Source organism: Stereum hirsutum, assembly GCF_000264905.1.
Source record: "Stereum hirsutum FP-91666 SS1 unplaced genomic scaffold STEHIscaffold_5, whole genome shotgun sequence".
In the NCBI taxonomy this organism is placed as follows: domain Eukaryota; kingdom Fungi; phylum Basidiomycota; class Agaricomycetes; order Russulales; family Stereaceae; genus Stereum; species Stereum hirsutum.
The window spans coordinates 983393-1005347 of NW_006763135.1; the positions used below are offsets into that span (position 1 = coordinate 983393).

Consider the following 21955-nt stretch of genomic DNA (forward strand, 5'->3'; position numbering starts at 1 on the left):
TTCAGACTCGTTCTGGTCGACTGTCAAGATCAAGACGCACTATCAGTTCCTCGGCCCAGAATACTTGCCTTTCCTCAGCGAATTAATCTCTATGGCGGCTCCATTTCTACCCACAGAAATGCTTTTCCGTATCTTTTCTCTCTTAGACCGAGCTTCGAATGCTCGGAATGCCCGCGTCTGCAAGTCATGGACAGAGGCAGCTCTCGACCGAGTGTGGAAAGAGCTGGATGACTGGACAGTCCCTTTGACTCATAGCATCCCCACAGCTAAGCTTAGTCCCCCATGGAACGAGGTCGTGAGTCTACATCTCCACGGACTTCCTCCTGCGAATTTCGCTCAGTGCTGATACACTGAAATTTCTCAGCTATTTGAACGACCGTTCGTGGCCACGGACTGGAATGTCCTACTCGCCAACGCACATCGCGTCCGCACTATCGGTAATACCCACAATATATGCATCGACTGGTCAGAAAATGCATGGCAACAAATCCAGAGAACTTGCCCGACAGGGCAAGTATTTCCCAATCTGAAATGTCTTCGTGGGGATTTCCGCGTACGGTCATTCCCTGATTTTCTGATGCATGGATCCGTTTTCGAGCTTCATCTCTTTTGCTACCTGGAGAGTTTTCTGTACGAAAACTCAGAAGTCCGGCATATAGCCAAACGACTAGCCAACCTTACCTCTCTCACACTCGAAGCCGAGCTCGAAACGGAAGGAGACTCGATGGATATGGAAGAAGCCTGCGGATTTGTCGCCAGTTTTACAAAACTCGAGACACTTGTTATTCCCCTTTACTCATTCTATGGAAACGCTGTGAAGTGTCTGTCAACTATGGGATCGCTGCGGACAATTACTGTTGATCCCACGAAGATTCTGGCCTCCCGCGGTGCGCACTGGCCGTTCGAGAACATGAAAGCCATGCCTGTCCTGTTTCACGGTGCCTTCCCCTCTTTACAGGAGTTGTCTTTCGGGTCCTCGCTTGCGTGCGCACAGACCTTCTTGGCGGATGCACACTTCCCAGCGCCCTCGCTCCGATCGTTGTGGCTCCGTGCTACTGATCTCGACTCCACCATCATTAACGATACTACCCCCCGTGCGCTCCGTGACCTTCTACGTCTCCTCGCGGATAAATTTTCTTCCCTCGAGCAGCTAGAAATCATCATGAACCCAGTGGGCAGCTACACAGGAGAGGATTTCCAAATGCTCCCAATCGACTTCGCCGACATCAGTTCCATCACCCTCTTCAAGAGCCTCACATCCTTTGTGCTCCGCCACGCTCACCCTATCAAGGCCTCTGACGAGGACATAGAGTCCCTTGCATCGCAGTGGCCCACGTTGAAAAAACTCATCCTCAACCCCTATCCCTCATTCCCCTCAGAACCGATACTCAGCCGACGTGCCCTGATATCCTTCGCAGACCACTGCTTAAACCTCCGCGAATTAGGTCTATACATTCAGACGGCAGCAACTCCTCTCCCCCTACGTTCGGCGTTTGATTTTTCCGACAGACGCTTTGCACGTCTTTCCGTTCTTAACCTCGGGTACTCGAAGTACGATCCAAAAGAGCGTCCTGCACTTTGTCGGTTCTTGTTCCGCCTGCTTCCAGATGGGTGGTGCAACCTCAGGACAAATATGATGGATGGGAAAGGCGCTTCAGAGGATTTGGATGAGCCGGACGGGTTCGGGACTCGCTCTGCCGAGAAGCTATCCGCTCTGGAGTTTTGGCCTACTATCGAAGAGATGTTGAAGTTGATGGCAGAAGTGAAGGAAGAGGGCGAGAGGGTGCAGCGCTCCGAGTTGAGGGCTGCGAACAGGAGATAGTAGACGGACAGTTCCATTGATATGCTGGGTGTCGTGTTACATATATATGAAGTCGACGTCGTTGCTAGTCTACCTGTTTTCATCTGAACGAGAGATACGTTTCTTGCTGTTTCTCAGAGCTTTGCCGCCTACGTCGTACAGTACCAAGGACATATACCACATCTTGATCTCGACCGAAGCTTGTCCTCGATGTCTGTTTCCTACGTATACCTTTGCCATATGAAGAGCTGACTCTGTCCATGCTTTGCGGACGCGAGCATTGCAGGGGATTGGATGAAGAGCTTCGCGGCGAGCCTAGTTCCAATCGCCACCCGACGGCGCCACACAGCATCTTGTTTCAAGCAACCATCTCCCCCAACCATGCCTCCACGCAGACGGCCGCAATTCACACAAGAAAACATCGACCAATCTCTCCAACAGATACACCTTCTAGACCCTTCCTCCTCCACAGAAAATCTTGAACAACTCGGACCCATAATCAAACAAATACACACCAATCGACAGCAAGACGCCTACCTCCGCACCCTGCAATCGCTCATCGACTCGAAGGATGCCGAAATCGAAGGAATATGCGGCGACAATTACCAAGATTTTATATCTTCCGTGTCGACGCTGTTTACGGTCAAGTCGTATACAGATAACTTGAGGGACAAGATCACGACTTTGGATACGAGCGTCAGTCAGGTTGGAAGGGGTTTGGCCGAGAAGAAGAGAGCGTTGTTGGGCAGTAAGAAGACGGCTGCGAATCTGGATGAGGCGATTGATAATATGCAGGCATGTTTGAGGGTGTTGGACGTGGTACATAGGGTGGGCGAAATGGTCGCTCAGGGGAAGTACTGGAGCGCTCTGAGGGTACTTGCTTTCACTTTCTCGAGAATGGACGCGTTCTGATGCCATATACGTTGGAATATAGTCTTTGGAGGATATACAGAGTATGCCTGCTACCTCGCTGTCCCAGACGCCTCTATTCCAGCATATTCTCTCCTCACTACCATCTCTGCGCATCCAAATCAAAGATGCAGTCACAGCGTCCATGAAGCAATGGCTTCTCGAAATCCGTAATATTAGCGCGCAGGTTGGGAGGTTAGCTCTTGATGCTATGGAATTCCGCACGAAACGGTGGCGAGCACGACGGGAGAAGGATCCCATGCTGCGACTGTGCCGGGTGGGGAGCGCAGTCGAGACGGTTACTTATGAGAAGACGGAATGTAAGTTCGCTCCCATAGACCTATGTCAACCACTACTGAGTGGTGCTGACGGTATCAACTAGATAATGTTCTTGACAATGACCAACTGAAGGTCGACTTCAAGCCGTTGTATCAAAGCATACATATCTACACCACCCTCGATTCCATCGACGAACTACACAAGTCGTACCAGGCAGACCGAAAAGTACGTACTCTTGACTGCAGCCTTGTCTACGGAAAGGGTGGTCTCATTATGTCTTCACTACCAGGGTCAATCAGAACTTATCCTTCCCTACCCACTGCAACTCTCCTCCCTCGTCTCCCTTACGGAAGAAGTTACTGGTTTCTTCATCATCGAAGCCCATGTCATGTCCACCACAGGAACTTTCCGCTCCGCGCGGGAGGTTGAGGAATTATGGGAAGCTCTGGTCGGAAGATTAACGGGTGCGGTGGAGGGAGCGCTGAGAGACCAGACGGATCCAGAAGCCTTCTTGAGGGTAAAAGAGGATTTGATGGCATTCATCATCACATTAGAGGTACGTCACTTGCATGCTGGATTATAGCGCGACTTAAAGATGCTTGCTATAGACCTACTCGTACTCGACGCAGTCCTTGCATTCGTTCGTGCTGAAACTGTTCGAGAAGTACGCGATGCTCCTAGAGAAACAATTTAGCAAGCGTTTCAAAGATGTGCGTTCTTTTCACTAGTCCAGCAACCGAACGTATCCACTGACTTCATACTCTCAGATCATGATGCAAGACGACTATATCTCTATGCAAGTAGACGCGGTCACTGAGCGGGACGCAGTCCTCAAAGTGCTCTGGCTTACCAGGCCAGAGTATGAGGAGATGGCGAAGTAAGTGCTTCTTTTGCATGCAATATCTCTCCTGGCCATGTCTTATTGAGATATGTTGTATTGTAGCGCACCGACTCCCCTAGTATTCCCTTGGTCGCAAAGTTTCTATCTATGCTGCCAAGATGTGAGGTTTCATCAGAAAACTTCCGCTGGATACTTTCAGGCCTCTGACCTCAGAATCGGCCCTAGATTCGAAGCTTCGTCCAACGATTTTATCAGTTCATCGAAGGCGTTTCGCAACACCACAGGAACGTAGACGAACTCTTATCCAAGGTGAGCCTTATGAACCCGGGTCAGCACTAAATCTTCGTATCGTCCACTGAGTCGCATTTTCACCCACGATCAGTCACTCGATACAATCCTATCAGAACACGTCGCGCAAAGCCTCGAGGAGCGGATGATGAGCACGTCTACGCTGACTCAAGTAGCTCAGATCATCACCAATCTCGAACACTTCGAGATCGCCTGCGTAGAGCTCGAGCGATCCCTGACCAGCCTCCGGTTTGTCTTCTCCCTACTCCGCTTCTTAGCTCATGTACCGAAACGTACTCATATATACAACGGTCATTCCCTTCCTCACCTTCACAGCTCCGTCCAACGCGGTGGCACCATCCGCCTCACCGCCGGTCCTTCCTTCAACACCGCCCTCACCAAATCTCTAACGCGCATCACCTCCCTCATCACCTCCAAGCTCGACGATTTCTTCGAACTGTCAGAGTACGACTGGACGCCTAATAACCGCGAAGACGCGCCGAGCATGTATCTCTACGAGCTGGTGAACTGGTTGACGACGGTAGTGGATTCGCTGGTGGTGAAGGAGAGGTATAAGGACGAGGCGTATAAGGGCGCGGTGGGGTATATCGCGCAGTGTTTGATGGTGGGTCTCTACCCCTTCTTCTATCCCACCCGCGTCTCCCTTGCGGATTTTCGGATGGAGAAGTGCTGACGCAATTTGTGTCTTTGTTGGTTATAGGATTTCTTGACGGATAGGAATATACCGATGATGAATGAGAACGCCATCTCGAATATATTGGTCGACGTCGATTTCCTCGAGGATCAGCTCCGCTCGAACGGCCGCCAACACCTCAACAGCCATTTCACCGAGCTACGATCCGTACGTCGTCGTCCTATTTCCTCTCCTGCCCCATTCTTCCCCCTCCTCTTAACCTTCTTCATCCCGTTCCACATTCACCCACCTAATCCGCTGATCTTCCACACGTTGACAACCTAGACGACATCCATCGTACTCTCCAACGCCGTCCAAGAATACCTCATCCCCGCGAACCGCCAAGCCTCGTACAACACCGTCCGTCCAAAACGGCTACAAGCTCTTCTCGAGAAACTGGCGAAGTACGGCGGGACGAAGAAGGATAATCTGTCGAGGGAGCTTGGGGAGAGGAGGAGGAAGGAGGCGGAGGCGGTGGGGAGGTTGTTCCCTGGGGAGTCCCGGTGATGGGTTTAGGGCGCAGGGTTGAACATTGAGCTTTGACTGGCAGATGATGTCGACCGTTTCCTTGGACTTGGACGGATGTTCAGTAGAGGTTGAGGATCTTGGAGGCCTTTGATGCGGTACTTGAAGGTTTTGGTTCATACCCTATCGGGTATGCCTATGTACTGTTACTTACGCTTACCTCTGTATTTGTATCACGATACCTTGCCTGTAGTACAATTCTTTATAACGTCGCGGGCACCGACGTATCTCCTCTGCGGAGCGATCCAACGACAAAACGTAAAATCCTTCCAATCTCTACGAGACAAGGTGTCATTCAATGGTTCACGCTCCACCAAAGATATAGTGGCGCGCCGCAAGATTTACAAGATGGAACGTCAAAAACAAACTCCGCAATACGAGAAGATAGACAGAAAGGGACCATGAAGGGATAAGACGGAACATATTAGAGGAGAATCTGACAAACAAGCAGAAAGCAAAAAAAAAAAAAAGGTGTATCGTTTTTGGTTGTTGTGGCTCGCGTGGCAGGCATCGTGCACGCCAGTTCGGTCTCTGCGCTAAGCTAGCAAACGAATGCCCGTCGTCACGGCAGGCTCAATTCGAACGAACAGGATAGAACAGAACGGATTGGTGAAGAGAGAAACGCCGAAAGAGAACACAACACGGATCGACCAATTCTTGGCAAACTTTACACCCGTCTCTTGATGTTTGCGCTCAACCACTCAAGACCCTCATAAAGACCGTCACCGCTCGTCGCACACGCCGCCTACACGAGGTAAAGGGGAAAAACAGAGCATGAGTAATGAGTTTATAAAAAGGATGGTCGGCGCGGCCGAGCGAAAAAGGAAACCGAAAGGCGATATGGCGGGTTAGGGCGTCAACGAGTACGCGGATAGTCGGGTGAGGTGGGTGGCTCCACATGCCGCCAAGGTGACTCGAACTCACCTGGATATACCACGTCCTCTGCCTGAGACCCTGGAGGCCGAGCTTGTCGGTGATCTCAGAGGCGTTCATGGCGTTGGGCAGATCTTGCTTGTTAGCGAAGACAAGGAGGAGAGCGTCCCGGAGCTCGTCCTCGTTCAACATCCGCTGGAGCTCCTCTCGTGCCTCAGAGACACGTTCCCGGTCATTAGAGTCGACGACGAAGATGATTCCCTGGGTATTTTGGAAGTCTGTCGGTGGCGCGATCCGTCAGAGATCATGTCCCGATTGGAAGGCGGGTACGGGGAAATGATGGGGAAAAGACGGCGACGTACAGTGCCTCCAGAGGGGACGGATCTTGTCCTGTCCTCCGACATCCCACACGGTGAACGAGATGTTCTTGTACTCGACGGTCTCAACGTTGAAGCCTGCGTGGCAGTGCGAGGCAGGGTGGAGTTAGGCACGTAAAGCCAAGAAAAACACGAGCGGCGAAGACGAACCGATTGTTGGGATGGTGGTGACGATCTCGCCGAGCTTCAACTTGTACAGAATGGTGGTCTTACCCGCAGCATCGAGACCAACCTGCGCAGACAAACATAAGACACGCCAGAACAGCGAACTGAGGCCAAATAATTACCATCAGGATACCTAAGTCACGGAGGCGCCCAAGGTCAGAGTGTGCTCGCACGAGAGACAAAAAGATGAATTACTCACGCATTTCCTTCTTGCCGAAGAGGCCAGAGAGCAAACGGGAGACAGAAAGACCCATGGCTGAATACTGTTGGGGGGTGGGTGGATGGGGGACGAGGACGACGGTGGGCGGGGTTAATGAAGGAGAGCAAGGCGGTTGGCGACACGACACGCTCTGAGCTCTCACCGTCGCCCTCGCCGGATCTGGCCTCCCTTTTAAACTCCGCACCCCCCCAACGCCACTTCCCCTCACCCTCTTCTCCATACGTGGCACCGTTCCCTCACAAGAAAATGACTGGGCTCGGTCTATATCCATCCATTCTTCAAAGGCCTCCTCCTTGTGATCGGATCCTCGGTCCACGATAGTCACCGCGTTCAGTCAACAGCGACGTGGCGCAGCGCTGGTACAGGATGCCGTCGTGGCACACCAGGTTGCATGTAATATAGACACGTACCTGCAGCTTCATCAAAGACCGAATATGAGATGGTTGCCTCAGAAGAGGAGAAGAGCATTTGTGGTAATTTGTAGGAGCTTCTTGCTGCAGCCTCACAGGCTTAGAAGTGAACGAATAGAGGACACGTATCTGTTTCCGACCGGGTTTATGTGCGGTCCACGATGTGGACGTTGAGAAGGAGACTACGAGGGGAATGAACTATACAAAAAATCCATGACTGTGCATATAAACCTCCGCGATCGTGTTTTGAGACATCCGAGGCATGGGTGTCAATATTATTTAAGACACCGACCTCCCCCATCCCAAGTAACGGTGATCTATGTGCTGGTTGAGGCCCCCATGAGACTCGAGTGATTCAAGGTTAGAAGTCGGAACAGAAATATGGTTATTAATAATGAGTAGGAGTATGGGTATCACAGTGTGATGAACAAGCAAGCTACAATCACAACAAACAACATAACCAAAGCAGTCCGAATCACGAAGTCCCACAACATCATACCCCCATAAGTTAAGCAAAACAACGGCCATCAATGGTCCCACGATCAGACGAGACAATACACGACATTCAACTGCTTCCCTCCCTCAAATCGCCAGGGAAAACGATAGGCAACAACGGAATCGCACAGGCCGCAGCCGTCAGACCACCGACCACCAGAACGGAGATGGCCACGCTTTTTGGGTACACGGCGAATAAGAAGACACCCAGTGATGCCGCGAGGAAGATGACGCTGACTCCTAGGAGCTAAAGTGAAGTTTATCATCAGCATTACACAATGCGAGTCAGAAGCAAAATAGGTGGTGATTAAACGATGAAAGTTGGGGAGGTAGAGGGCAGGTGGAGATGAAAACACGCACTCGAGCGGAAACCTCAGCGGCGCGCAGAGCACCCTGATGATGTTGAGTAGTCCTCTCCATAGTCAACATACTCGGCGCCACCATCGACTGTACACTCGTCGGCCTACTCCTCGTCCCATCACCACCACGTCCAGACCCAGCCCCAGCCGCCATCCTACCTCTATACGTATGGTGTCCACCACCATCTTCTGCACCTCTGTGGCGCTCAGTCATACCCAAACTCCTCTGCCCCTTACCCTTCCTCCAGGCCCTGAACCGCCTGACCAACAACTTTGTCACGCCCACATGGGAATCGTGATACCCAGCCGCAATGGACAATCCTGCCACAGCACTGAGCGCAGACCCCAGCGAGATGATGACGGAGCTCCAGAGGAGGGCCGTCGAGGCTTGGACGGCAGAGGGTCGGGATGAGGGTGCGTCTGGGAAGGCGGCGGCGAGTTCGGCTTGGACGACGGAGAGTGTCGAGACGACTACTGACGCGAGGAGGGGAGCCTGTCGGTCAAGCGTTTGTGTCAATCCTTCGAATGCGGGCAACGAGAGGAGAGGACGGTGCAGAGTTTGGGTTCGGAGGTCAAGGTGGACTTACACCGATGGCAAGGGCGGTTAACGCCCTCTGACTTGTTTCTAAGGCTCCCTCTAGTGCATGTCCTTCCCTCGGTGATGGGCCAGCACCATGTCCAACACCACTCCCACCATTCAGACCCTCTCCCTGCGAGTTCAAAAAGCTCACACTCCCTTTCGAATACATATCCCTCGCGATATACTGCCCCGGCTGTAGATGTGAATGCTCCTGATCATGATCATATCGATCCTCTTGGTCCTCGTTACCGTGAGGGTGTGAATCCACGCTATTCCTATCGTTACCGTTGCGAAATGGAAGTGTGGGTATCTCGACGGCGTCGACTGTTGAATGGCCTTGACCTTGGAGGTGGCGTAGGTCGTGGTTGAACGATAAGGATTGAGGTCGGGAGGTCTGAATCATAGATGGAGAACGGCGATAATTTTCCGCATCAGGATGAGTGTGTATAGAGGTTGTTTGAGAGGTGGACGGAGGTGCAGAGGTAGGAGGGGGAGGTATGGCGAATGCGGTCCGGAGAGGATCTGGTGTGGAAGGAATGAACTGGAATGTCGGGGGTCCAGTGCCATCTTGAGCTACGACCGGTGAAGAGATCTCATATTCCATAGTCTCAGAGTCAAGAAACCCTCCCGTGGGATGTGAGTTCGACATGGCAACAGTGTGATTGATTCTTCAGTCTTCGCTGAACAAATAATTCGTGCAACGGTGAACCTCAGGAAGCTAGCCGAAACTTCAACGTAATTGGTGAGGAGATGGTGGAGGCGGATGGGAAGAGGAGAGAGATGTTTCATTGTGAGAATTGTCGGGATAAAGGGTGGGATGACTGAATGGGCACAATTTCCTGAGGCTATGCAGACGGATCGGATATGCTCTAAAGGCTGATTGGCGCCCTTGATGGACATGATGCACTGATGGACGTTCTGGACATGAGGCGGAGCGCCGGGACGTGAAACTATTCGTATATAACTGCGGGACACAGTCAGTGATTGGTGTCAGACTCGAACAAGGGCTGGGACCGCGGAGAGCTCACGATTCGGAGAGTGTTGTGTCCTTTAGAGAGATTTGCTTCACATACGGGTTTACGAGCTTTGTTAACGTCGCTGTCTCGCGAAGAAGTTTGTTTGAGATTGGAATCCCATCGGACGTATGAATGTAATGGTGGCGAGCACCACCCGTGCAAGCACAGCTGAATCCTCGCACTATGCTCTCAGAGCCCTTTCCCGACAGGAATCACAGCCGTCTCGCCTACGTTGACCCACCCAAACCCGCCCTCGTCCCTCCAGTCCCCTCGCCTCGCCTTCTTCAGTCGTACGATAGGTTCCAAGGCCTCATCTTTACTACCGGCGAAGGTACCAAAGTGCATGGCCAGCGAGTGGCGTGCCCTGACGTCGGACGCGAGGAGGACGGCATCTTCGGGAAGAGCGTGAAGAGTGGATAGGAGCGTATCGTCCGAGAGCTGTGGAGACAGTAAAAATGGTCAGGGGAGATTGAAACAAGAGGGTCGGTATAGGACAGCGTGCCGCAAGGATGAAGCACGTACACGGAGACCGAAACGTCCTAGAAAGGATAGCGAGGCGCCACGCCAGATAGGGATCATAGCCAAGTCGAATGGGCCATATTTGTGGCCGATTTCTGTATGACGGTTTACAAATGTTACGGACGAATATTTGTGTTTCAAGTCGAGCAAAGTCGCTTGCCTTTGAATGCAGGGCACGGACCGTCCGCAGTCTGATACCCAGTATCGCTGAGGATAAACATCAGCGACAATACGGAGGGGGTAAATTAGATGTCAATATCTGATACTCACCCAGCAAAATACACGGAAGGTTCTGGTGATGTGGAATCTTGCTGAACTGTTCGTACTACCCAGCTCGACCACAGTGTGGCGTTCTGATCTAGTACTCCCCTGCCTATCCCATCTATCTATCAGTTACTGTTGAGAGATGATGCGGTTGTAAGAAAAGCTGACCGCTATTATGTTGAGCAGGAACGCAAAGAAACTCGATTTGGTATCCATCATCTGTAACACCCTGGAGAGGGAATGAGGTAGTGGACCACCAATCCATCTCATATATCGTGGCGTCTGGTAGGTCTAATTCCGTCAATACCTCCTTCACACCTAATGGTACGAGGAATGAAAGACTTCGACCACCCGCGTTCTGCGCTTTCTTCCATATGCGTTGTAATGCATCTCCGTCCATGTGGTCGTAACTGCCCACAGCGAGCACCACATTCAGCAAATTGACAACACTGTACATTCAACCGCAATTGCAACGCACTGATTGTGGCTCAAGACGACATAATCGACCTCTGGTAGGTCTTCGATGGTGCACGGAGGTGGCAGCCTTCTTCGAGGCCCGAAATATGATGAAGGGGATGCTCTCTCCGCAAATATAGGGTCGAATAGAACTGTGACAGGTCCACCTTTGCTAGGAAGATGCACCAGATATCCCTATTTTACTAAAGTTCAGACAGCTGTATACCAGAATGCAACAGAACCGTACCGCATGCCCTAACCAGGTCGCGCAGATATTGCCCCCCGCCGCTTCTCGTTCACATAAAGTCCAGTCTGGCTCGATAACTTTCACCTCCCTCACTTCTTCATCATCATCATCATACGGAGTAATACGACTGACGGGTAGCTTGAGGGCTGTAAGGACCATTTGGGAAAAGCTCGTTAAAGGCCGCCATGGGTTCTGAAATCCTTCAGAGGTATCCTTGTGGTGCGCTGGGCGTTCTAAGATTGACGAATTGGAATGTACAGACATGACAGCCAGAATCAAGGGGTCTACGCGAGTTCGCAGAAGTCAGACAGCGAGGGATCCTGCATCAGAGGGTCGTCAAGGAGCGTCAATGCATGTGGTGGTTGTTCATCATGCATCATGAGCGGCGGGTGGCCCAACGGGCGAGTGGCGAGAACTGTTTATAGACTGATTACGTAACGGACGCGTTGAAGACGCGCCACAGCGAGTCGAACGCGTCTCAAACTTGAGCTCATTGACCATGTCGAGAGCAGAACCATCAGGCAGCAAGCCAAGGGCTGCCCAACGACCGAGCTCGTCCAAGGTGGTCTCAACGTATATCTCTCTTTGATTTATTGTTAGCTCTCCCGCTCATATTGTGCATTACAGGCGCCTACAGGAGATCAGCCAAAACTTGCTGGTCTATACTATAGGCACGACCGAAGAAAAGCTCCCCCCTCTCCTTGAAGTTCGCCTGCAAACCTGGAAGGATCTCAAGAACCCTTTTGGCAAGCCAAACGCCAAGTCTCGAGCAGAAGTGTCGAAGGATGCCGTTCTCCTCCCGGACAATGTCCTCGTGTCTGTCGAACCCAACTCCAGGGAATATATATTCGCCATCAGCTCTCACTTCGACATTGATGAGATAAACGCTTTCATCCTCTTCCATTCCTTCATCTACAACCAAGGCCTTCCAGAGGAGACCGATTCACGAGATAATGCAGAGTTTGTGGAGACCATACTGAAGGAGATCAGCCCCTTCTTCTACGATGAGCGCCGAGCCGTATACCGAATTCTCGTCCCATTGCTTCGTGTCGAGGAGTTGGAAAGCGAGGGATTACATGATGCTTCCACCAAATTCCTCCCCAAAATCATCCCCGACCGCATCGCTTTCACTCGAACCATCGTCTCCTTGTACCAGGAGAAGACCAACGCCCCTTTGCCGGAGAAACTAGCCGCGGATCCTCGTGGGGCCGCGAGATGGGCCCAGGAGAATTTGAAGGACCAGCTCGTGTTACTGGAATTAACGTTCTCGTCCATGATCAGCTTCTTTCCCGGTCGTGGTGTTCTCGTTGAAGAGCTCTACAAGACGGCCTTCGACACCAACCTCGGGTTGAAGCAAGAGAACGAAACTTTCCTCCTCGATCTCGAATCTTCTCAATTACAGAAAGATATCGCAGCCGTTTGGCTCCTCATAATGATCGAAGTACTCGAACTAGATGTCCTGTTTATTCCCACCTGGAACATCTCAAATGCCCTCACGAACAAGGATCTCTACACTTCCCTCCCCGACTCTCTTCACCGAATACACAAGATGGTCATGGACCACCAGAACGTTCCGGACTATTCATGTATCTTTCTTGCATGGTCTATTACGCTTACTCGCCTCGAAGCTGCGATCGCGGAGCTCGAAGACCTTCCTGAGTCGCACCAAGCCTTCTTCGACTCGCTAGGCCTTGGCCCTTCGCGTTCAAGGGATGGACGCTCGGTGCCTCAGGCTATGCTTCAGAAAAGCTTAGGTCCAGATCTCGGGGCATTCAACGTTCTGCTGAATCTCCTGACGGGCACATCACTGTTTGTCACCTCCATCGCATGGAAGTCTGACTCTGCCATTTCCGACCCGAATGCCCTATCGTATCGCGCCATTCTCAAAGGTATATTGAGAATCCCATCCCCATGTGTTTTAATTAACCGCGTTTTTCTAGGTCTCCTCATCTCCCTTTCGAGAGTCATCTCACTCGAGCTGATCCCAGATTTCGAGACTCTCCTCGATGTATGGATCTCCCTCTTCGGCCGTTCAGAAAGCCAATCCGTGGGCGACCTATGCCAACAGTTTTGGAGAGAGGACGCCAGACACCCCGCCGTTCGTAACATCCTGGATCTCCCTCGTACTCGTTTCCCCATTCAACATCGACCCCTCCTACAAATTCTTCGCTCCCTCTGCGGCCCGGGTTTTTCGAATAGTGATCCGCTCGCCAGTATCACAAATCACCAACTGGATGCGCGTAGCGGTTTAGTCCGAGCAGAGTGCGCCAAGAATGCGGTCATTTATCTCCAGAATCTGACCACGTACGCTCAAATGATACCTGCAGCTCATTGTTCGGGGCAAGGGGCACTGTACGAGAAGGTTCCAGAGAGATTCGGCAGTTCGTCGGCGGCGAGTGGACCACTGTACACCAACATCAAGCCAATACGGTTACCGGGAGGTTCACTACTTCCCGCGAAGTCAGCTGGGAGGCTGCTCAGTACGGATGGAGAGGAGCAAATGATCATTCTATGGGAGCACCAGCACAGCGGTTGGTTGTTGCTGAAGGACATACTGTATGACTACGCGGTCGGCAGACATCTAATACCACCGGGATCAACGACAACGCCGTCATCGCAAGGCGTTATGGCCCGCGCACATGGGTCGCAACAACCCGTCACACTCAGCCTCAAAGACATAGGAGTGGAAGTGGACGCAGATCCAGAGGGGTCCATCATCGCCGACATCCTCGAGCTTCTGCGTACTGTCATTGCCGTTGACCCTCATGACGCCAACACATTACTGGGCGTTATCGAACAACTCGACCCAGAAAAGCCAGCCAAGGAATCCCGTGCCGATCTCGCATATCTTGTGCTCGTCATCCTCGAAGATGCACTCGCTCGCTCTGGGACTCAATCACGGAAACCTAAACCAGCCCAGACGCCACTCATCGCATCTGCTTTCGGCCTGTTGGCGTCCATGATGTCCGTTCGGGACTACGCACGACAGGTATGGTTGTTCTGTCGGTCCTCGACGCTATTCGACAACACGAAGATGTATACCTCAAGCGTACTCGCCGCCGAACGTGTCTCTGGCTCATACCCCATCACCCGCGCCCTCCTTCTCTTCGTCCAATCCATGTTCACACAAGCCTATTCCGGCGTACTCATCACCCTTTCCCAGGAATTGCCAAAACTACAAGCGTACAAGGAAGACGTCCTGATGCGGGCTTTGCGGTTCGTTCATGGCGAGATCTGGCTGGACCATGTAGGGTGGAAGTACGTCCAGTTGAGTGAGAGGTTCGAGGTCGGGAGGTTACTTTCGACGCTTTATGGGGACATACTCGACCGTGTGGCCCCTATGGACCCGAGCGTGCCACTCGCTAGTATAAGCCGAGCAGTGTTCGAAGCTTTGGTCCTCAAGGCTACGACGTCGAGTATCAACCCGCTCATCACCGCTATCACGACCTCGACTGCCGTCCTACGACACGCGTCCTCACTCAGAAAGTTCACCGACCTGAGCGCGCTGTGGTACCTGCTGAAAGCGCACTTGAAGGTCGTAAGGTTGTGTTTGACATATAAGCAGAGACTTTACGCGAACGAGGGACACTGTTTGCTGGAGCAGGCGCTGTGTTCGAGGGCTAGCGGGAATGGCACGGCTAATGGAGGATCAGGTACGGCGAAGGCAAGAGCGGACCCCTTGGATGCTTTGGCCACTTTCGTCAGCTCCGCAGATCAGGATACAGATCTACCAAAGGAAGCCATCAGAGTGCTCTACTGTCTCTGTTCTTCACTTGCATCGACACCTTCGTCGGCACTTACCATCGTCGGACATCTGTCGAACCCAGAGGCCACCGTCTCTTCACTCGTTTCCTTCGCCTCCGATCCATACAAAGACCTCGAAGACCGACTGGCCGTTTGGAAATTCATGGCTCTCGCGGTGGACAAGGAACCAGCCCTGGGAAGCCTGTTCGTCAACGGACGGTTCCAAATCCCCGTGCACAAACCTCGCGAGGAGCCAGCTGGGACGTCAGACAAGGGCAAGGTGGAGAAAGTCAGCGGGTTCAAGATGGCTCAGATGACCATCGAAGTGTGGCAGGAGATGTGGGAGTATAATCCTCGCTTGCTCGCTGGGGTGCTTCGATTCCTGGCAGCGGTGTGGGAGCATGGGGCGGAGCACGGGGATGTTATGGAGTCTGTGAAGGACGATGGGGAGTTTTGGGATTATCTGAGTGGGATCGTGAAGGAGGAGTTGCCTCCCGCGCCGGAGTACTTCAGTGCAGAGTTGGGTGATGAAGGACCGGAGGGGATATCACCGTTACACGACGGCGTAGCGGATCATGTGTCGAGGGTGCTGGTGAAGTCGTACGCGACGAGGATCGTGGCGTTGGACATCGGGATGAGGAGGGCCAAGGGAGGAGTAGGGAAGAAGGACGCAGTGGAAGAGAAACCGAGGAGCTACAGATCCATCGAGAGTGTCCTGAAGTCGGTGGATCAACTCACGGACCACATGAACGATGCGAACGCAAACTCATACGATCCCGCCATTTTCGAAGAATTCGCGCAGAGAATCGCGAAGTCGTTCTCGAATCTTTCGCTCAAATGGCTCGAGTGGCAGACCTTGCCTGGATTGCAGGAACTCGGAGACGATTATGCGCTCAGGAAGACGAACCTTGGGAGCATGACCTCGGCATATGCGGACGAGGGCGATGCCGAGGCAACCCTACTTATGCACAATCTCTACTCGGTCAACATGAATCTGTCGTTGTCGAACGTACAGATTCAGTTGGGGGAATCGTGGCAACTCTTGTTGCAGAAGGTGGCGCCGTATCTCAAGGGGGACCCGGCCATTCGTCCTACTATCCTTTCGCTCGGTTCCACCGTCGCGGAGACGATCGCGGCGGAACAGAGGGGAGGTGATCTTATGTCGAATATTCATGGCGTCCGACTCTCGGTCCTGCTTTCACTGCTCGAACTTGCCTGGTTCTCGCACACGGATTCAGAGACTGAGATCAAATGGTTCCTTGCTATCGTCGACAGCGTTCGACTTATCATCGTCAGTGAATCACAATCCCCCATCCTCTCCATTCGCGGTTCCGTCACCACGCCCTTCCACCGCACCCTCCTCCAAATCATCTACTTCTGCCTTCGCCAATGCCGGAACCTCGCCCGGAAACCGAAAGCGTTGGATGCAGAGCGTCGACTGAACATCTCCGCTATGGTCGACGTCACCCTCCTCTTCGTCATCGACTCGCTCCGGTTCGTATTCGACAGCGCTCTCGGCCGATTAGACGTCGATCTCGACACCGACATGGAACTCCTCGTCGCCGTCTTCGAACAGGCCACCCGGACCGACATCAACCCGTCCACCCAGCTCTGGCTGACCCGATGTCAAGAGACGGACGTGCTCCGGGCCAGTCTCAATCTCTTCGTCCAATCCGACATCATCGGGCTCTCGCAGCTCCCCGTTCTCCGTGCGCGAAAACGACCGCTCTACACGCCCCATATACTCACTTTCCACATCTCGTTTGCCTCGCTTCCCACACCCGCAGAACGTCTGGCCTCCGAAGGCGTCCTGATCGCCTACTCGAACAACTCACTTACATCAATCGCCTCATCAGGCCGTCTCGACCCTTCTCTCCCCTCCGACCTCCCAGGCGAACGAAACCCAGCGCACCAAGCCTACTGCGTCATGCTCTCCGTCGTCTCCGGCGTGATCACCGCGCTCGGGATGCAAAAACACTTCTTCGATAAAGAAGCCTGCGGGTTCGTCCAGCTCTACGGGAGTCAGATCGAGCGCGCGCTGAGTTGGGGCGTGGGCGACGTGCTGACGTTACCGGGGCTGGAGGAGATGGAGAGGACTGTGGGACTGTTTGGGAGTATTGCAGCGAGCGCGCCGGCGTCGGCGAATAGGAACGAGGTGACGGCGAAGGTGCTCTCTGCGTTCTCGTCGAGCGCGCTGTTGCTCATTCAGCAGCTCAATTATGCACTTTCGCATCCGAACCAGCTCGCGGGGATTCTGGAGCCTATCACGCTGGAGGAGAGAGCACAGTTGGAGCGGGAGACGACGGGGATGGGTAATAGTGGTGGGTTCGCGGAGGTGTTGGATCCGACGAAGAGGCCGTTTTTGGCGAGGGTGGTACATAGGTTGTTTGGATTGACGAGTGGGGTCGTTTGTGCGTTGATTGCGACGGGGGAGTCGGATTTGGTGCTGAGGGGTGAGGTGGAGGATTTGCCGGGAAGTGTGGCGTTGGTCGTTCCGGTCGGTCTTTTTTTCTCTTGTCGAACTGTCTTTCTTTGATTCTCACGCTGTGATGTTTTGGTTGCTTTAGCACAGTAAAGTCGTGCTGGGCGAACCGGCCTCGATGGGCACGCTCATAGAACTAGCGAACTGCACGCTCGACATCCTTACACATCTCGTCTCACGACCCGCAGGCCAATCCCTTGGACCCTCCATCTCCCTCTCCCTCTCCTCCACAGCTACCTCCACGTCCCCGCTCGACGTCAAGCAAGCTATGCTGACGACACAGCACACGCTGGAATGCGTGCTGTTTTATGCGACGACACAGTTGGGTGCGTGGCTCGCGAAGCCGGAGTTGTTTGAAGAGAAGGATGGGGAGGGGATGGGCGCGGGTGAGAGCGCGGGGGCGGGAGCGGAGGTGGATGCGGATATGGAGAGTGAGATGGTGGAGAGTGGGAGCGTCGGTCCCGGTGGTGGTGGTAGTGGAGGAGGAGAGAATAAAAAAGGAGGGAAGAGGAGAGAGTCGTTGAGTTTGGCGGAGAGGTTGAGGAGGGGGATGACGGGTGAGATGGCGAACGAGTTGAAGAGCCTGATGGAGAAGGCGAGGCCGGTGTTGCAGAGGAGTAGGGATGCGGTGGGGAGTGGCGGGGAGAAGGATAAAATGGTGCTTGGGAAGGGAAAAGGGAAGGAGGTGGAGGTGGATGTTGTGAAGGTCTTGATTGGATTTTTGACTGAACGGATTGTGGGTCGGACGTGATGGGGTGAATGAGTTCGTTCCATGTTGTATTTGGTATTCTTTTTCTCTCTGACTCGTCGAAGTGTTTTGACGCTATCTACATACATACGTGCATACTGTGTTTTGCTTATTTTTCCCACCGAACTTACTAGCCCTTCGCCTGACACTTATGTCGCGGCAGGCGCCGCAACTGAAACAAAGTTGAAACTTGATGACTGACTCCACTTGGAGGGGTATCGACAGGGACGAACAAGGAACAGAAGGTTATAATAAGTTGTTCGTAGTGAAGTGCCCCTCGGTGCCTCGAGGCGTCGCTGTTGCCGCCGGTCGAACCGCTCCCACGCGGGAACGTCAAAGCTTCAAAGCACAGCATGCTCGTCGTATGGCGCATTGAACAGGGACGCTATCGCGCATGCCGAGAATAATATTTGAACGCGAAGTTAGGAGGATGACAGGAAGACGAATAGTTGAAGTCCGTCAGGTACGGGAATATTCTGGGCCTGGGCAAAGCGTTGCCGCGCAGTGGATATTGGAAGACCAAGTCTGTTTAGGACGACCATCACCCCGACGCCCGTCGCCCGCCGCTCCTTCCCCTGCCCGCTCCTTCCAGAGGCCCCGGCCTCATATACATAACAAACAAACAAACATTATCGTGCACGACGACAACATATCCAAACGATGCGCCGCAACGCCAACGCTGCCCGCGTCCTCACTTTCTTTTCCGTCCTCGCTGTCCTTGTCACCGTCGCCCTCGCCCACGCCTATCCAAAAGATGTCCTAGAACGCACCGATGCCCACGTCGCTGCCCACAAGCGCGCATTCCAGCACCATCCTCGCATTGACCTCCTCGGCGGCGACGGTGCTGACGGCGCCGACGCTGGAGCCGCGTCCTCCACCGCCGCCGCTTCGCCTGCTGCTTCCTCAGCCGCTGATACGGACACCCAGCCCGCTACTACTTCTACATCTGTCGAGACAGCTCCGACTACCAGCTCGTCTACCGAGGCAGCCGCTACGTCTACCTCCGATACCCCTACGAGCACCGCTGCGGAGACAACCTCGTCCTCGTCTGCGGTCGTACCAACTACTTCTAGTTCAACGGCTGCCGCCACTACCTCTTCCTCTGCTGTCGTTCAGACAACTTCTTCTTCTTCTTCCTCGTCTGTCGTTTCGACGACATCGTCCACTTCTAGTTCCTCGGTGGCCACTACATCTTCATCGTCTACTTCCACAACGTGCGTCTATTTTTCTTTGACTTACAAACATCTCAACTCAAACGAACGATCATCTAGTTCCTCCTCTACGACCACATCCTCCTCTTCCACGACTAAGGCTGCTACTACATCTACTATCGCTGCCGCCGTGACCTCCACATCGACCACCAAGAAGGCTAGCTCTACCACCTCTAATGCCGGTACTGCGTCTGGCGACGCGACCGCAAGCACAGTCAGTGCCTCCTCGACTGCAGCGGCCTCCGACACCACTAGGTATGTTGTTTATCAGTTTCTGAAGACGCGAAGCTCTTCGAGAACGTCGTGAAGAGTCAAGAGCTGGGAATTATCCCAGTCCAACTTCCATGTTCATCTAAATATAGCCCCGACTCTCACCCGCACTTTCTCACTCTTCCTGTCACGTCCGGCGTCTTCTTCCATCTTCTGCCTTTCGCTTTCCCAAAAGAGCTTTTCCAACGCTAACCCGATCTCTCATCGCACGGCTAGCTTCTTCGAGAACAAATCCGCCGTCGCCGGTGTCTTCACTACCGTCGGTGTGATCGCAGCAGGCATTATCGGCTACTTCGTCTACTACTTCATTCGCAAACAACGCCTCGCGCGCGAACGCGAGCTCGAGGACGAAGACTTTGCGTACTACGAGAAGAACGTCGCGCCCGGCCCCGAGCCGGAATACGCCACCGCCACCAACGGCGCCGGCGGAAATGGAGGCCATTCGCATTCCAACTCGGGTCATGGACACGACTTGACGGAGGACGACGCGGTGGCGCCCGCCATGGACGGCGCGTATCCAGATCGGGAGATCCATTATGGACCTAACGGGGGCTACGACGGTCATGGCAATCCGAATGCCGCTCACGGTGGATATGACGGAAACGGGATGTACGTCGACGAGGACGAGGCGCTCGCTGCTGCCGTCCCACGTGGGAACCTGTTCCGCAAGCCGACGTACTCGGGCGTCGAGTTCCCCCCTGGGGCGTACTTCCCCGAGGGCGGCCAGTCCGACGGCGCGTACCAGCAGCACCCTGACGCGAGTCAGTACCAGCACCAGCAACAGTACGCGGACATGAGCCAGGGACAGTACCCCGCGCAATCGCAGGCTCAGACGGCTCAGATTCAGTATCCGAGCGCGACTGCCGCTGCTGGGATGCCGCCGTTGCAATTGTCGCAGGCGCAGAAGCCGGCGTATGGGAGCGATGCGGCGTTGCAGCAGGTTCATGGGCAGGGTCAGGCCCAGCATCCGTTTGCGGATCCGATACATAGGGGACAGAGTGCTAGTGGGGCTTGGACGGGGGAGGACGCGTATGGGGGAGGCTATGATGGCGTGCAGGGCGCGTATGGAGGATATGAGCAGGGACAGGCAGGCAGGGTGGAGTCGGTTTATGGGATGAATTTCGCGGGGCAGGGTGCGGGTGGGCCGAGGGGTGCGGTGGGAATGGCGCAGTGAGTGGGTGGTTGATGTGGTTAGGTGATGATGATGGGGTGATGAGGCGGAGTCCTGGCCCGCTTTGAGCAGGCCTGTCCGGTCTTTACGTTGTCTTTCTTCGTCCTCTCGTCGCTTACCATCCCATCTCAACCCATCGCATCGCATCACACCACACCACGTCACACCACGCACTCTTTCCCTATATCTTATCTATTACGAGCACGCACTCAGGCAGGCTGTCGTTGTACTCCTGTTCCCCCTCTCCCCTTCCTGTTACTTACCCCCACCGCTCTAGTCGGTCCCAACCCGTACATACGCTACATACTTACATACGTTGTTGTCCCGCGTCTTCGTCTGTCGTTTGTGCAACCTCTGTGTTTTGTTCCTGTCCTTGTCTTGTCCGCTGTTTGTCTTACCTCCCGTTTGTTCGAACGTCCGCCGTCTCCGTGCGTGCACCCTGACCCCCTGACCTGACCTTTTTCGTCTGACCTGACCCTGATCGTCCGCGACTCTGCGCTACCATTCACCACCTTCAAGTTTCCCGCTTTATTGAGTTCATATTCTTTCGCCCGTCGCGCTGCCTCTCTTCTACTTACTTACCCTTCTTCTTTCCGGTCCGGGTCCATTTACTTATATACTTGGCCGCCATATACGTACGTACGTATTTCTATTTGGGCTCTTGTTCTCATTTTCTGGGCTTTGAATGCTCGGTTTTGTGGTTAGGTTTTGAATGTTTTTTGTTTGTCTGTTTGGTTGGTTGGCTGTTTGGCTGTTTATAGCTTCATTTATCGGTTATCTGTCCTTGTTTGTTGGCAGATGGTACGGAGCTGTGCGATGTTACGTTGTGCCAATTCTGAGTACTACTGTACTGGTGAAAGGATGAAAGGTGAATGGTGAAGTGTACGTACGTACGCATTGGGCGTCGATAGGTATATACCAATGGGAATGCTAGTTGGTTGCGGTGATTTATGAGATTCGAAGCAGAATTGTTCGACGATAGGCGTCCGAACTTACAGATGTGGCCCGCAC

The 21955-nt window shown here is 53.5% G+C and overlaps 7 protein-coding genes across 7 annotated transcripts; 4 read left to right on the top strand and 3 right to left on the bottom strand.

Annotated features, from left to right (window-relative positions):
- Positions 1–91: 91 nt before the first annotated feature.
- STEHIDRAFT_155384 (uncharacterized protein) lies at positions 92–1822 on the top strand (the record flags this gene model as incomplete). Its single annotated transcript, XM_007302667.1, has 2 exons — positions 92–295; positions 365–1822. 2 exons carry the CDS (start codon positions 92–94, stop codon positions 1820–1822), a joined length of 1662 nt encoding a protein of 553 aa, XP_007302729.1.
- Positions 1823–2182: 360 nt separating this feature from the next.
- STEHIDRAFT_76705 (exocyst complex component sec15 subunit) lies at positions 2183–5535 on the top strand (the record flags this gene model as incomplete). Its single annotated transcript, XM_007302368.1, has 12 exons — positions 2183–2674; positions 2736–3030; positions 3093–3214; positions 3279–3545; positions 3598–3699; positions 3757–3866; positions 3933–3990; positions 4056–4139; positions 4213–4367; positions 4455–4743; positions 4840–4980; positions 5098–5535. 12 exons carry the CDS (start codon positions 2183–2185, stop codon positions 5317–5319), a joined length of 2337 nt encoding a protein of 778 aa, XP_007302430.1. The 3' UTR covers positions 5320–5535.
- Positions 5536–5591: 56 nt separating this feature from the next.
- Positions 5592–7040, bottom strand: STEHIDRAFT_76709 (ARF/SAR). Its single transcript, XM_007302369.1, has 6 exons — positions 6952–7040; positions 6875–6885; positions 6738–6819; positions 6573–6665; positions 6262–6488; positions 5592–6082 (listed from the first exon to the last, which is right to left on the bottom strand). Exons 1-6 carry the CDS (start codon positions 7004–7006, stop codon positions 6005–6007), a joined length of 546 nt encoding a protein of 181 aa, XP_007302431.1. The 5' UTR covers positions 7007–7040; the 3' UTR covers positions 5592–6004.
- Positions 7041–7752: 712 nt separating this feature from the next.
- STEHIDRAFT_146142 (uncharacterized protein) lies at positions 7753–9487 on the bottom strand. The gene is made up of 3 exons (XM_007302668.1): positions 8824–9487; positions 8238–8729; positions 7753–8124 (listed from the first exon to the last, which is right to left on the bottom strand). The coding sequence occupies exons 1-3, from the start codon at positions 9463–9465 to the stop codon at positions 7948–7950; spliced, it is 1311 nt and encodes a 436-aa protein (XP_007302730.1). The 5' UTR covers positions 9466–9487; the 3' UTR covers positions 7753–7947.
- A 171-nt stretch (positions 9488–9658) lies between these two features.
- On the bottom strand, positions 9659–11496 carry STEHIDRAFT_120244 (Metallo-hydrolase/oxidoreductase). Its single transcript, XM_007302669.1, has 8 exons — positions 11319–11496; positions 11094–11266; positions 10784–11025; positions 10622–10724; positions 10512–10558; positions 10355–10446; positions 9845–10270; positions 9659–9780 (listed from the first exon to the last, which is right to left on the bottom strand). Exons 1-7 carry the CDS (start codon positions 11475–11477, stop codon positions 10022–10024), a joined length of 1065 nt encoding a protein of 354 aa, XP_007302731.1. The 5' UTR covers positions 11478–11496; the 3' UTR covers positions 9659–9780; positions 9845–10021.
- Positions 11497–11817: 321 nt separating this feature from the next.
- STEHIDRAFT_138505 (uncharacterized protein) lies at positions 11818–18410 on the top strand (the record flags this gene model as incomplete). Its single annotated transcript, XM_007302670.1, has 4 exons — positions 11818–11891; positions 11946–13207; positions 13259–17559; positions 17630–18410. 4 exons carry the CDS (start codon positions 11818–11820, stop codon positions 18293–18295), a joined length of 6303 nt encoding a protein of 2100 aa, XP_007302732.1. The 3' UTR covers positions 18296–18410.
- A 418-nt stretch (positions 18411–18828) lies between these two features.
- On the top strand, positions 18829–21718 carry STEHIDRAFT_167401 (uncharacterized protein). The gene is made up of 3 exons (XM_007302671.1): positions 18829–19506; positions 19564–19758; positions 19990–21718. The coding sequence occupies exons 1-3, from the start codon at positions 18953–18955 to the stop codon at positions 20945–20947; spliced, it is 1707 nt and encodes a 568-aa protein (XP_007302733.1). The 5' UTR covers positions 18829–18952; the 3' UTR covers positions 20948–21718.
- Positions 21719–21955: the final 237 nt, after the last annotated feature.